This window comes from Falco cherrug, chromosome 4 (genome assembly GCF_023634085.1).
Source record: "Falco cherrug isolate bFalChe1 chromosome 4, bFalChe1.pri, whole genome shotgun sequence".
NCBI lineage: Eukaryota > Metazoa > Chordata > Aves > Falconiformes > Falconidae > Falco > Falco cherrug.
Window position 1 is genome coordinate 97,920,423 of NC_073700.1, and position 13,881 is coordinate 97,934,303.

At 33.7% G+C, this 13,881-nt stretch overlaps 1 protein-coding gene across 3 annotated transcripts in view; it reads right to left on the bottom strand.

Annotated features, from left to right (window-relative positions):
- The window catches only part of ULK4 (unc-51 like kinase 4), a 249,705-nt gene that overhangs the window by 229,351 nt on the left and 6,473 nt on the right, over nt 1-13,881 (bottom strand). For 2 of the 3 annotated variants that reach the window (XM_055707052.1, XM_055707053.1), the window contains exons 4-12: nt 11,493-11,632; nt 10,089-10,251; nt 7,392-7,493; nt 6,471-6,554; nt 5,533-5,608; nt 4,827-4,922; nt 2,902-3,026; nt 2,701-2,773; nt 265-367 (exon numbers count right to left, since the gene is read on the bottom strand). In XM_055707052.1, coding sequence (XP_055563027.1) covers nt 265-367; nt 2,701-2,773; nt 2,902-3,026; nt 4,827-4,922; nt 5,533-5,608; nt 6,471-6,554; nt 7,392-7,493; nt 10,089-10,251; nt 11,493-11,632 — 962 coding nt within the window. The remainder of the gene's footprint in view (nt 1-264; nt 368-2,700; nt 2,774-2,901; nt 3,027-4,826; nt 4,923-5,532; nt 5,609-6,470; nt 6,555-7,391; nt 7,494-10,088; nt 10,252-11,492; nt 11,633-13,881) is intronic. The other variant, XM_055707054.1, reaches the window with a different exon arrangement.

Consider the following 13,881-nt stretch of genomic DNA (forward strand, 5'->3'; position numbering starts at 1 on the left):
CTGGGTCCAAAAAGTAGACTGCAAAGAAAGAAGATAGAATTATCCCTTTTATACACTGGGGAAAAAAAAAAGGAGACTAAGCATCTTACTTCTGAAGTTCTGCAATTTTTTTCTTTTTTCCCCACATAACTTGCACACTGTAGGAACTGCTTTCCTATTATAATTATGGAAGGATGGAGAAGACAGTTGGCTTTGCCATAGACTCGAGGCTAAAATTCTAACTATGAAGATACCACCACCCCCTAACATTATATTTCTACTCACCTTTTTCAAACATGAATCTCTTTGTGGAGAGTTTTGGATTGGGGCAGTAACAACAGCATTACTTCCTTCTACTGCAGTGTTAGTTCTAGGTGTGGGACGAGAACTTAAAAGAATGAAAAAAAAAGAGAAAAAAATTTAAAAAAAGAAAGACTACAGACTAAGCTTCACTGCAAACTATATACTTGATGCTCTTTTGAAACTTCCATGCCATACAGTAAACTTTCAGAGCTGACAAGCATAAATGATGCCATGCCTGAACTAAACATGAACTTAACTTCCTGTCTTTAAATATGTCCTGACAAGGTTAGTATTTGTTTGTCAGTTAGAAATGGGAAGGACTATGTGGTTTGTTTTTTGTTGTTGTTAAATGAATGCAATTTGATTATTTTCTCATGCACAGTTGCTCTCCAAACTGGATGCTAAAACATTATCTTAATTTCTAATAACAAGCAACATACATAGAAAGAGAACTAACCTCACCAAAAAATTGCAATTTATTTTCTTACTCTCTTCTGACTGCCAACTCTTAGCTAGGTAATGAGAAATAAAACCTGACTAATTCTCCTGTATTAAGGTGAACTGGGTTTACTTTTCATTTTTTCTTTTTAAAAATCTTGTCTGCTAATCAGACAATAAAGAAAGGAGAGACCAGAACACCACAAATTTGCAATTTTCATAAAGCTGCTCGTGAACTTGGTTTTTATAGTATACACTAATTCAAAGTAAAGTGTTTCAAATCAACTTCAGAATTAAAGTTGGCAGGCCAGGAAACTAATTTAATCAACTCCAAATGCACGCGTTTTCTTGATTAGCAGAAAGTAATATACACATTGAGTTGTGAATCAGCTTTATTAGAAAAAGCAACTACTTGAAAAACACAAACACCAAACAAAATTAAAGATACTTACGAAAATCAACGATCAAATCACTAACATATTCTTATTCTTGTCTTTTGTTATAAAGGCAGCATTTGTCTACTTTCAAGAGAGACTGAAATTTATAGGGCACAATGAAAGAGCGCCAAAATATTATCTACTAGCTAGATAAAACTAAGTTTTTTTAAAGTCCTAATTCTTATGGCAAAAAAATATATCAGGATCTGCTTGGAAGTTTAAGCAGTCTTATTTCCTTCACAAAAAAAAAATAAATTATTTCTAGCTAGAAGGCTGAAGAAATCATTTCAGGTTCCATACTTCAAAACATGTATTAAACGTGTTTTGTTTTTTTCCAAACCTAACTGCTTTCATATGTATTTGAGATACAGAAATTTTTTCCTACTTTTCCAGTTTCCAGCTGGTTTCTCAATTTGAACTAGTTGAAATTAATAACACTTATTCCCTTTGCACATGTAGAAGAAGCTATCACTGTTAAAAGCAGATCAACCACTCCAGCAGCTAAATAAATTCTGGTGCCAAGTCAAGAGCTTACTTTCACTTCAGTGTTTTAACACTTTAGTAGGTAACACCTGCTGCTTTGAGAAGTTAAATCGTTGAAACAAAGAGAATTTCAGAGAATATTTTTAAAACTGTATTACATTTCAAATTCCACATTAAAATAAGTGTACTTATCATGAAGTCTGCTGTTAAAAAAAAGTGGTTTTTTCCTGACAATTTCAATTACATGTTGTTATACTAAGTGTTTGTAATGCCATTGTAGCCTTTCTTTTCAGCAGACTCCTAAAGCAAAGAGTAAATGCTATTTTAAATTACTAACAGTATGGGTTTAGCTGTGATGATAGAAGTTATAAGTGAGATGAGAAGAAACACTTTATTAAAACCAAGTGTAACTGCTGGAAAAGTAGAAACACTATCATGTACAAAAGCCCTATTCCAGGTTATGCAAGAAGCTTGAAAGATTATTAAATTTCAGACTGGAATATTTCTGCCTGATAATGATGAGACAGTCTATCTGACTAGATAATCTTCTTGGCTTGAAACCTACTACAAAGTTTCAGAATCAGGCCTCAACTAAAACAAATCACTGTTAAACCAATCACTTTTTTATTTAATATCTATTTACTACTTGGTAGATAGTTACCAACAGCTTGTGATGAAAAGCTGCAGGCAGAATTTATTTGCAGGTCTTGAGCTGAATGCGTATCCTTGTGTATTTAAAGTAAGCATATTCTCAGCATATTCTCATATATATGAAGTAAGAAGGAAATAAAGTTCTAAATAAATTCCTCTGTTTAGACAGACAAAGAAATCAAAAGTCTACTTCTAAAAATTAGTGTAATAAAGCCATTAAAGCATTGCTTTAACTATACACACTGCTTTTACAGCTCTTCAAAAGTGTCTGAATATTAATTAAACTAGTGATAGAAAAGTCCAAAGGAGACACGCTAACAATATGTTACAAATAGAATAAAATGTCTGAAGAGACCGGGGTGGAGCAGGGGGGAACACAACAACATACAGGGTTTCAAGGTTTTCATACCTGAGAAGAAATATGGATTCATTTGATTCACCATCAACTGCACTTTTTGGGCGCAATTCAGTCTGAGTTTCTACTGAAAAGAGAACATGAACTTGCATTCATAAGTTAAAAACAAATAAAGCATAGGGAATATGCATGTTGGTAAGACTGACAAAATTCACAGGACAAAATAATTCAAAATTAAGTAATAAACAATATTACCTATTTTTAAAGAATTGCTTAGTAGCTTATTATCTGCTCTTGAGGATGACAGGTTATCTAGATTTTTATGAGTATCTACTGGCTCTTTGGCACTCCAACACACTGATGACTCTGCGTCTTCACTGCTGTTTAATAAAAGATACCAATCACACAGATTTTAAAACAATTAAAAAGAGGGATCATATCTATTATTTGTTGCAACTATTAGCATACAATTCAGCTGTCATCCTCTAGAACAAACAGACTATTGTAATATGCATTACACATACTTTATATATCAGTAATGGCAATGATGAAAAATAAGTTTACAGCAAATGACTTTGAGAATATTAAAAATTCTCTAGCTCCCTCAGTAGAAGTTGCATGAAAGAAATTAGAAAAGTTAAATTATTACCCCATCATACCACAGCTACAAAAAACCATAAAAATCTTTAGAGATCATTCAATCGTTACAGGAAAAAGTCACAACAAACCTACTTCTAATAATCTAGGCTACAGACTTCATGAAGATCAATACAAACTAGCATTCTTCTGTGAAATGATTTACATGTCACACTTAATCGCAAGTTTATTGATTTTGGTTGTTTGGGGGGGTTTTAATATAACCCTCTATTATACACATGGAACTGGGTCATATAAGTTTCCTGAAGGCTCTTCAGGATATCAAATGTTAATCAAACGCATATTTTGAAGAAAATAGATACATAGGCCTCACAGATGGAAAAGAAAAAGTATTGAGCTTCTTTTGCATGTCAAGCCAATGTCCTACATTTTTTGTATTTGTCAATTAGTGCAAACCTCACTGATAATTTCAGAGGTGTTAGAAAACCCTCAGAAGTAAGGTCGAATAGCCCAACATTTCATAGGAGATTCTTCTGATTCTCCAAAGGTTCTTCAAAGATGAGCACTGTGGTGGAAGCTGAAATCAGTCTTGCTAAAACCTTGAATAAATTCTTTGTGGTATAAACTTTAAACTTTGATTTCTTCTCTGCCTTGCTGGTGAAAGCAGTAATAAAATTAAAAGACAAAGAGTTGTATCTCAAACCAGAATAAATGTTAGTAACAAAAATACTGCACTACTGGTATCAGAAATGGGTATTAAACAATACAAGAGAGAATTTTAAAATAGACAGAATGCAAAAACATTCAGCATTTTAGAAGAAATCTGTTTTCACATTAGTCCGCTAGATTGGAATCTAAAGTATTTTACAAATATTTAGAACAAAAGAACATAAAAATCAACACTAAATATTCTAATTCAAAACTAAAAAAAAACAAACAAAAAACAGCAAGATAACAGGAGTTTTGAAGAAGCCTAACTTTTTAATACATAGAACCCATTTTCACAAAAGGTTTGGGGTTTTCTGCAAGTATAGCAGTGTGGAGTATTACAAATTTAGAAAAAAACCCCATCAGATTAATGCTTTATGTCATAAGCAAAGAATGTGGGTCAGTTGCATTTGCAAGGATATAAGGCTGAATCACAAATCTAAGATACCATACTGATAGGCTTTGTGATGCTCTAAGCCTAATGCACAATAACATACAAAAAATCTCACTAAAGATAAAACATCCATATTTATCATTGTTTTGAAAGCTTTTGTAGAACAAGTTAAATTACTGTGCATCATTGGTATATAAACAAATAAAAATGAGAGCAGTTAGTTCAGAAGTAAATTTTAACACATTCTATAGCTGGGAGGAAGGAGTCTGTTGAAAGCGAGCAGTGTAATAACACTAACAGGATAATGCAATTGCTAAGTATCAAGGACTGTTCACTGAATGGTGTAAAACTCCATTCACTGATTAGTTAACCACATAAAAATCCTAATCAAAATTCAAACCTGAGAAAATTTACAGAAAAACATTTGATTTTTTTCTGCTTGTGTTTACTATAAAAGAAGCCTTCCTTGAATATTCAGTACCTTGAGCTTGTGCCCTGGCTGTCTGCAGAATCACCACCACAATGGTCAAGGGATCCTTTCCAGAATGGATGCTGCAATAGGTCTGTCCAATTCAGCCTTTTGAAAAACAACAAGCAAACTGAAAGAGAGTTCCAAACTACAGCTCCACAGAGAGATACCAGACTAGGTTTTGAACCTAGTGACTCTACAGAGCAATTAATCCTGTTGTTTGCTTTTATTTGGTCAACAAATAAGTTTTCTTACAGGACAAGTGTTTTGCCTCAAATCAGGATGGCTAACTCACACTACACAGAGGTATGAGAAACTGCATAGCCATTCCCAATATGTAAGTTATCTGAGCTACCCTGTAAATTATAATCTTATGTTATTTAACAATACAACTATATCAGCTATAAATCAAAGCCTCATAAAACACATGTGTCCATTGCCCCGGAAAAGAAAAGCCATCCAATTTTAAAATCACCCATCATTTCTATTACAAAGATATCTATTTAGCACCAGCTACAAAGATACACTTAATCAAAGCATTAATTCTGTATATCTTCATGTAAGAAAAAGCACAATTTGCTCTTTTATATAAGGGATTAAATGATTTTTTGCATTCTTTGTCATCTACAAAATACTATACATACAGTATCATAGCAATTATTTTCTCCAGAGGTGAAAAAAGACAATGTAAACAACTATCATGGATTAGACTGTTCACCTTTTCTGAGGATCCTTTTGAAGCAACCCATCAAGCAAACTAATGAACTCAGCAGAAGGTTTATGAAAAGCTGAACCTGTAAATAGAAGCACTTGAGAAGGTAAGTATTGAGCAGCAAAAACAACTGTCACACAATGTAGATCAAATCGCTATCTACAGATCATGCTAAAAATTTTCTTTTAATAGTAATTTCATCTGAAAAAATCTGAATGTATGAAGAATCTTAAATATGCACTCTTTGCATTGCAAAGCGTCCTCAAAAAAACAAAAGCCAAACAACCAAACAAATCACCAGTACGCAGTTACCAAATTAATTAAAATTGTTACATGCTTAAAAAAGCACCCTCCAATTTTAATATAGCTATTAGCAAAAAATAAAAACTTGAAATCTGCCTAAATTAAAATTAATTTTTCCCCAAGCATAACTTAAAGAGGACCATTGTTGCATGCCATTATACAAAAGAGCTTTCCAAAATCCATATTTAACTGAGAAAGGTCGTACTTCTGAGAGCTCAGAAGTATGAAATGCACTTTATCCACTTCAAAAACAAAATCTCTCTTAGAATTGAGACAAGTAACAAGAGTTTTAATTCTACAGGTCACCATTTTCACACTACTATGAACTGAAAAGAGCTACTAATATTCAAAGGTCTTCACAAACACCACTGATGCCCAGAATAAATGGGATCAGAAATTCCATCCCAGAAGGTAGATTTACTTTTAATTCTTAACATTAAATGATATGCTTGGCTGTCAAAAGGGAAATAAGCATTCATTGTTAATGGGGGAAAAGTTCTTATAAAAGGAAGGCAATGGTAACATTCACTTTGGACAGCTGATTCCTGCAATGGGCCTCAGATGAAGCAGTGAGGAACAAAACTTTAACTTTGTTAAGTTAATACTCTGATTTGATTCATGAAACAGTAACAGAATGTTACCCTCTGGTCTAGGTGGCAATGGCTCTTCATATAAAATCTTTTCAATTGATCCAGAAAAGCTGTCTGAGAAGAATGGTGGTCTTCCTACAAACAAACAGAAGTGTATTTAACAGATTAGGCAAACTTAAAAATGTCTCAGGTGCAATGACAAGCAATGAGTTCATTTTCCTAAGGAAACATCCAAAGAAATAAACACCTGGATAGCCTGGATTCTATTTATCAAGTTCCCTTGTCAAATACAAACCCTTGAATTAAATTATTCTACCGTGAACAGCAAAAGAGTCCACGGACAGAAGAGGCACCAGAGATGGCTTGATGGAAGTCATCATGATAGACCTGTGTGAATCAGCAATAAGACAACAAGAGAAGGTCTAGGCAGAAATCAACGTCCATGTAACTATGTTGATCCAAGAGATCAACATATTGTTTAAGACTTCAGAAAGTTGCACTGTAATTCTCTTCTGTGATTAAATTCTCCTTCCGGCTGCAGCCAATGCTAACAGCTACTTTATCTGCAGGAAAACCAATGATTCTAGTTTTACACTAGTGAAACAGTTTTCTCTTCCAAAGGTCAAAATAATGCACCCCCGAGTTTAATACTGAGGAGATTAAAAATGTTACACTGTCAGAATCAGAGGACTGCTATAATTTTAGATCATAGTATTTAAACAATACATGTTGGTTAACATAATATCTAGATCACAGTCAAAAGGACAACAGTATTAATCCACTTACTATTTGATGAAGACACCTCCCTCTCCTTTTTTAAGTACAGATAGTATATTCTTCACAAACTCTTTAAAACCTGTCTGAAGTTTTTCTGTGTCTTAACCCCCCTAGGAAGTTAACAAGAATTTACTCTGGGACCATGACCTATACTTCCATTATCAAGAATATTAAATAGATACACAAATTTACAACCTGAGAACATTTCATAAAGTAAGCATCCCAAGGACCACAGATCACTGGCTTTCGAGAAGTCTTCTCCCTTTATTGCTTCTGGAGCTGTGTACAACGGAGAGCCTACAAAATACAGTATGTATAACGCACTTGGATTATTCATTCAGCATTTATCCTGTTCAACACTTCAAACTTTGTCTCCACAGTTCAGTGAGTTAGGGGTTATTTTCACTTACTATAAGCAAACAGATACCAAATCTAATCTCCTATACTTTTACTGAATTATGTAGGATTTTATACACTATTTTGCTATTTCACTTCTATTAACTAAGCTGACTTGTCCTACACTTTCCTAACACAGAGATTCATGCAAAGGAAGTTTTGATATGCCTTGACAGCTTCCAGAGCCAAACAAATTAAGCTGAATGGTAAACAACATAATCATCATATGAGTAACAGAAATAAATTAGGTTAAAGCAGGTTTGGTTTTTTTGTTGTTGGGTTTGGGTTTTTTTTTAAAGCTATCCCAAGACATAAACCTTCACAAAATTAGAAACTTTGTGACAAAACCAAAGTAGCTAGCCAACTAGATCACCGATCCAAACTAGTTACAACTATTTTCACACTAACACACTATGAAAACATCACATATCAAAATATAGTACACAAACCCCTTTTGTCTTGATATAGAAAAAGAAACATACAGTTCCTATTGCTACAGTAGTTCCCATGTAAACACTAACTCAGTTCTAAATAATCTCCAAAAAAATTACACAAACTCAGCAAAAGTATCAATTTCATAGTCCTTTAAAAAGTTTATTTTGGATTCTTTTGTCCTTGGGTTTTATTTTTTTAAATGACAAAAGGTCATTAACTATACACATCAAAAAAAGCTGTTTTGAAAGGCCACAGGAAAGAGATTAGATTTGTATTTCTTCCTGAATAAAGATCTGTTCTTGGTCTTAGTATTTCCAGTGTGGACTTTCAGCAGGAGACAGCAAAGTATTAAAGAAAGCTCTTTTTGTTCGCATAAAACATTTCCAAGAATTCCACCATTCCTGATAACAGTAACTGCTATACACATCGTTATCTTGGAAATAGAGGTCTGTGAGATGGTCTGAGATAATGACTAATAAAAGACTGAGAAGATTAAAACCAAGTTGCTGAACTTTTCTTATTCGATGAAAAAATAACATAGTATTTGCAGCCTACTGCATCTGCATGGATCTGCCTGTTGAAACTAAAGCACAGTAACTTTCTCATACTTTAAAAAGAAATTATCATTCTTAAGTAAAAGGTACTGAAACAGTCGAGCCTCAAACTAGAATAGAAATCACTTTGGATCATTTGCATCAAAAAGGACAATGCAAGTACAGCAGCGCAAAGTCTCCAATGAAAGAAGCAGCAGTTCTGTGTAGTACTTACTTAATTTTGCATATACGTTTAACAAAGTTCACAGAATTTAATCCTAGATCCTAAAAAGAGCATCTACAGCACAGACTTTTTAGAAGTCCATAAATAATTCCATGGCTCAATTTTTTCTGAGAACAGGATTAATTTTAAATCAATTTTCTTTATCATATATCCAGTATCAGTTATCTCTTCATTCTCCAATTACTACTTCATAACCGAAACACAAAAGATTGTAAACGCATGATTCTTTTGCAATTTTCCTTAAACTTTTTTTTAAATACATAGCCTTATATCAACTAAATACCAGCAATACAATTTCATCAGTTAGCAAAGCCAGTCAGTTTGAGTTCTGAATGTCCCAAATTTTAGTAATCTTCCATAGTTTTCATCAATTAACAATTAAGCCTCACCAACAAATCCAAACAAAAAAATAATTTTTAATGAATTTGCTACCTTGAAACATTTCAGGTGTCGTTCATATACTCAGATTGGTTTGGATTTTGTTTGTTTTGGGTTTGTTGGGATTTTTTAATTATTGAAATTTTACCTTTTTTTCTTTGCAGAAAAAAATCAAGAACAGCTCATAAAATAATTAAAACATGCTCAGGATAGACAGACCTTTTGAACATTAAACCGTACTGTAAGGATCTGATGCCAAGCTGCAAAAAGAAATCTAAAATAAACCACCTCCAGTTATGTTATGTTATGTTGAAAAATTATTATACAATTATACTACAGTCTATCATCACCTACATCAGAGCTTCAATCCAAAAAATAACCTGAAGTCTATTTACAAAAAGCAGTAAAGGTCATGAGTTGTTAATATGTCATACATTGTATGACAGACAGGAGTATATTTTTTCCAGCTCTTAGTTAAACTGGCTTTGTGAAACTTAGAATTATTACTATATACTTGTAAATACAGTTTATTTTCTTTCTATTCACTTGCAGGTGTCGTTCCCTCTAAGTTATGATCTCTGACCAACCTTCCTTAAGAGCTAAATTTTGGTTTTGAACTTACTTTAAAAATTCCCCATATGCAGGATATGTTAAACCTACTTACAAAATATGTACAGATCGTACTTTCTGTTATAAAGACACAGGCAAAAACATTAATCTTTACAAATGATAATACAACAGAATTAATTATCCTGTTGCCCTAGAAATTTAGTCAGCCCCAACAGAACAATCAACATATATTTTATTTCAAGGTCTTCTCTCCAAATTGCTTGCCACAAAGGTTTTTTCCAGATTTCATTCTGTCCCCTTGGTATATGTTAGTTTGGGCTAGTAAAAAGATCTTACCTCGAAACCTGCTTTTCAGGTATCTTTGTGGATTGCTTTCACTGACATCTCCTTCGCCTTCTTCAGATCCAACTAAAGAAAAAAATTCTTCCAAGTTTTCACCATCCACTTTAGCCAAGCAAAAATTACTGAATTTCAAAGTGCCAGGCCCTTCAAGCAGAATCTAGAAGAAAAAAGAAAATCTGACATACAAGTATCATATACTACAACTGATGAAATTCCCAACACAAAGTATAAAATAATTTATTATACAAAAATAAATCACAACCTCAAACCATTTAAGTACGTATAGATGATCACTATAACCGAAAGCACTGAAATTTTTTCAAGTCACCACCAATAGTGTCCTCTTTCTTATAACCACAAAACTCCAGAATCCTACAACAAAACCCTTACAAGGTGTTTAATGTGCACTTTTGTTTACTCATTATTAAATCTAAATGAACAACAACGTTACTATAGAAAAGAAAGTAAAATTATAGTAACCCTGTATAGGAAAATAAGTGTGTAGTAAAAAGATACTTCACTTTATTTGAGGACAAAAATTCTAATCAGCAGAAAATTCCGAAGATTTTGTCCAATGATGCAGAGTTTTCTCTATGTGGTCACTGCTTATTGTTGTAATTAATAGCTTCATAATCCCAAAAATGTTGTTTGGAGAACTCTTCCATCAGTCAGATGGTGGAGGGGTGGGATGGTGGGATTCAGTCAGGTGGATTTTTTTTAGTGCTTTTGGACTCACAGGTGACAGTAACTGAGTATAATTGTGCAAGTTTTACAGAAAATTCAGAGAAGGGCAACTTGATCACTTATAGATTAGGATCAAAACCAATTACTGTTAATAAATTTTTTTTTACTATAGTTAATATTCTGGTGACTACGTAAATTAAAAACAAATGTGGACTTTGATAAAGCTATACCTAAACTTCATACACAATCAGAAACCACATAAATATTTGTATTTTTATGCAAGAGTAAGATGATAATTTAAAAGGTACTTGGAAACAAGAGAAGGTTATTAACAAAGAAAGTTTAGTTAATTTTACTCCCCCATTAGCATTTTCTGTGACTTCAAAATATTCTACAGCATGATAGAATAGGCATAACAGCAAAGTTACATGTCCAAGGACAGAGAACTAAAATCCTTCATTAATTCAAACCGGTACAACAAATCAAAAAGAATCTATCACATCATATCAAATATACAATGGAAGAAATCAACTGGATCATAAAATATTCAAGCTACAGACTTGTCTCTCATTGTCTTCACATGTATTATAAAGCTCAACTGGCCTCCAACTTGAGGCGAGCCTCTTCCAAATAGTAAAACAGAAATAATGAACTAAATGCTGATGGCCTACAAAGTAATATGCAGCATCCCCTATAAATAATACTCCTTCTTACCTTTCCAGGTGTCAGTTCACAAAAGATAATTCCAAGCTTATGAATATGGTATAAACCAGTAACCAAATCAACACCAAATTCTCTCACTACATCTTCAGGTAGATGTTTGTCTTCAGCAATAACAGATTCTAGAGAACCACCTGAAATATATTTATATGTAGTCAGCAAGTGCATGTAAAGAAGACGGTCATACAAATAGTTCCCCAAGTACATTATATAAGCTCCTTCAAAGGATGTCAAGCAAAAATCACTATCAGTAGATACTAAAAATATTTCCTGAGATTAAATAATAATTACAAAATCTAAGATGTACAGGAAAAAATATTTCCAGTACTGTGACAAAAAATATCTTGACTACAATTAAATGGAGTGCATGACATGAAAATTACTTTAATATTGATATATTTTACAAAGGAAACAGAAGGGAAAAAAGAAAGCCAGAAACTGCACCACATCACAACATAATACTATCCAAAGGGTTTATTCAAATTCCTTTTAACTGACCCCTGCTGCATGAGTTAAAAGAATAAACAATACTAAGAACAGGCTAACAACTTCGGTGAACAAGTACTAAAGCTTGACAGGTAATTTTTCACTGAATTCACAGACATCAGAAATAGTAAAAGTGGGCTACATTCTGAGGTCAACAACATCCAATAGAAATTCTTTTGTTTGTTCTTCACACATAGTATTTCTGTACAGTCCTTTTCTTGACTCATGTGCCCCAGGTCTTTCATTTTCATCCTTTCCTCTCTCTTTTGTCTTTTTTTTATTATTATTTTAAGGAAAAAAGAATTGAAAAACCAAAACAGAAACACACAGAAATAAGCTTTCACTTCCCAGGTTTCTCACATAAATCCCAGCTTCCTGCCCCAGCAAGTCCTACTCATATCTCTCTGGACTTCTCACACTAATATGAGACCCTTCTCTGTCCTCCCAAAATCACCACTTCCCTTTCTCCACTAAGTTCCAACCAAACCTTCCTCTGTTTCTGAGCAGATCACACCTACAAAGCCTTTCAAATAAACCTTCACATATATCCTCTATCACCTGTGTCCTTCCCTGGGCTTCACATTCACTCTATGCTTTTCCCCACTGACTCCTACTGTTTCTCTGTCCTTGCAAAACCTCTCTCCTTCCCCCATCAACTACTTCCTCACATTCCACTGATTCTCAGGTACGCCATCAGACTCATCCCATTTGAGCCGTTCCTGTCCTAACTGGTAACAGGACCTGGACTTTTCCTAATCTCGTTTTCCACAAGGTCATTGCTCAAATAGTCTTTCTCCTCCTCCCTGTCCCAGTCTTCTATCCCAAACTCCACACTCCCATCTCCCCCCCAGAATCCTTTCCTCAACTTGATTTGGTCCTTTTCTACTCCTGTATCAAACCTGTTCTCGTGAGACTACAGTTTGGATTTCATGAATTATCTGTGGGCTTCCTGCATTATCTATTATTTATATCTTAGCCAAATCATGCAGATTAAACAAAACAGAGGGAAAAAAAAGACACAAATTTAAGTCCCTGAATGAAAACAGGAATTAGGAAAGCTTTCCATAGACAAGGATACTAGAACCTTTATTCCAAATCATCTAACAGATTTTCCTGAGCTTTTTTTCCATTTGCTCAGTAATTTCTTTCATAGAATAGCAACACTAAAAGGTCTGTCATCACAGTATTCTTTAAATTATTCAATCTGAATCTTAAAATTATTTTATTTCTAAACCTTTTTTTTATTCTGTTTAGTAAATCAGTCGGCTCCTTTAAAACCAAGCCTGCTTTACATACCTATAGTAAAGAATTTTCCATCATTTTTAATCACTGCTTTTAATAATTCAATTCAGAGGACTACATATAGAATGATTCCATAATATAACCAAATACACAAAGGAGAAAAAAAATTAGTGAAACCAGTAACGCAGGAAGAGTCTGCTGCTTCTGGTAACAGAAACTCACTTTGTCACCTTGAGACAAGTGAGAGAGACCTTCCATATTTCAAGTGATTTTCAGGGCTCTACAAAATTAATAAGAAATCCATGTCAGTCTATTTAGAATTAAGTTAGCTTCCAGACTCTCCCTACAGCAAACTGCAGTACTGCAAGGTAAAAAATACATTATTCAAATTGTACTTAATAAAAGGCTGCCCGTCTAATAACGTAAGTATGTGCCCACAAGTTAGACTAAGCAAATAGACCACAGCCTCCATATGAGTAATTAACTTCATTCTCAATACACGACAGAATGGCCTGACCTCCCCTTCCCTTCCCTCCCCCTCCCCCCCCCCCAACTTGTAGCTTCTCTGCTTCAGTTATTTTTGAAAAAGAATTCTGGATAGAAAAAAAGACTGTGCGTAATATGGACTTTTACTATGATACAAACTCCAGATACC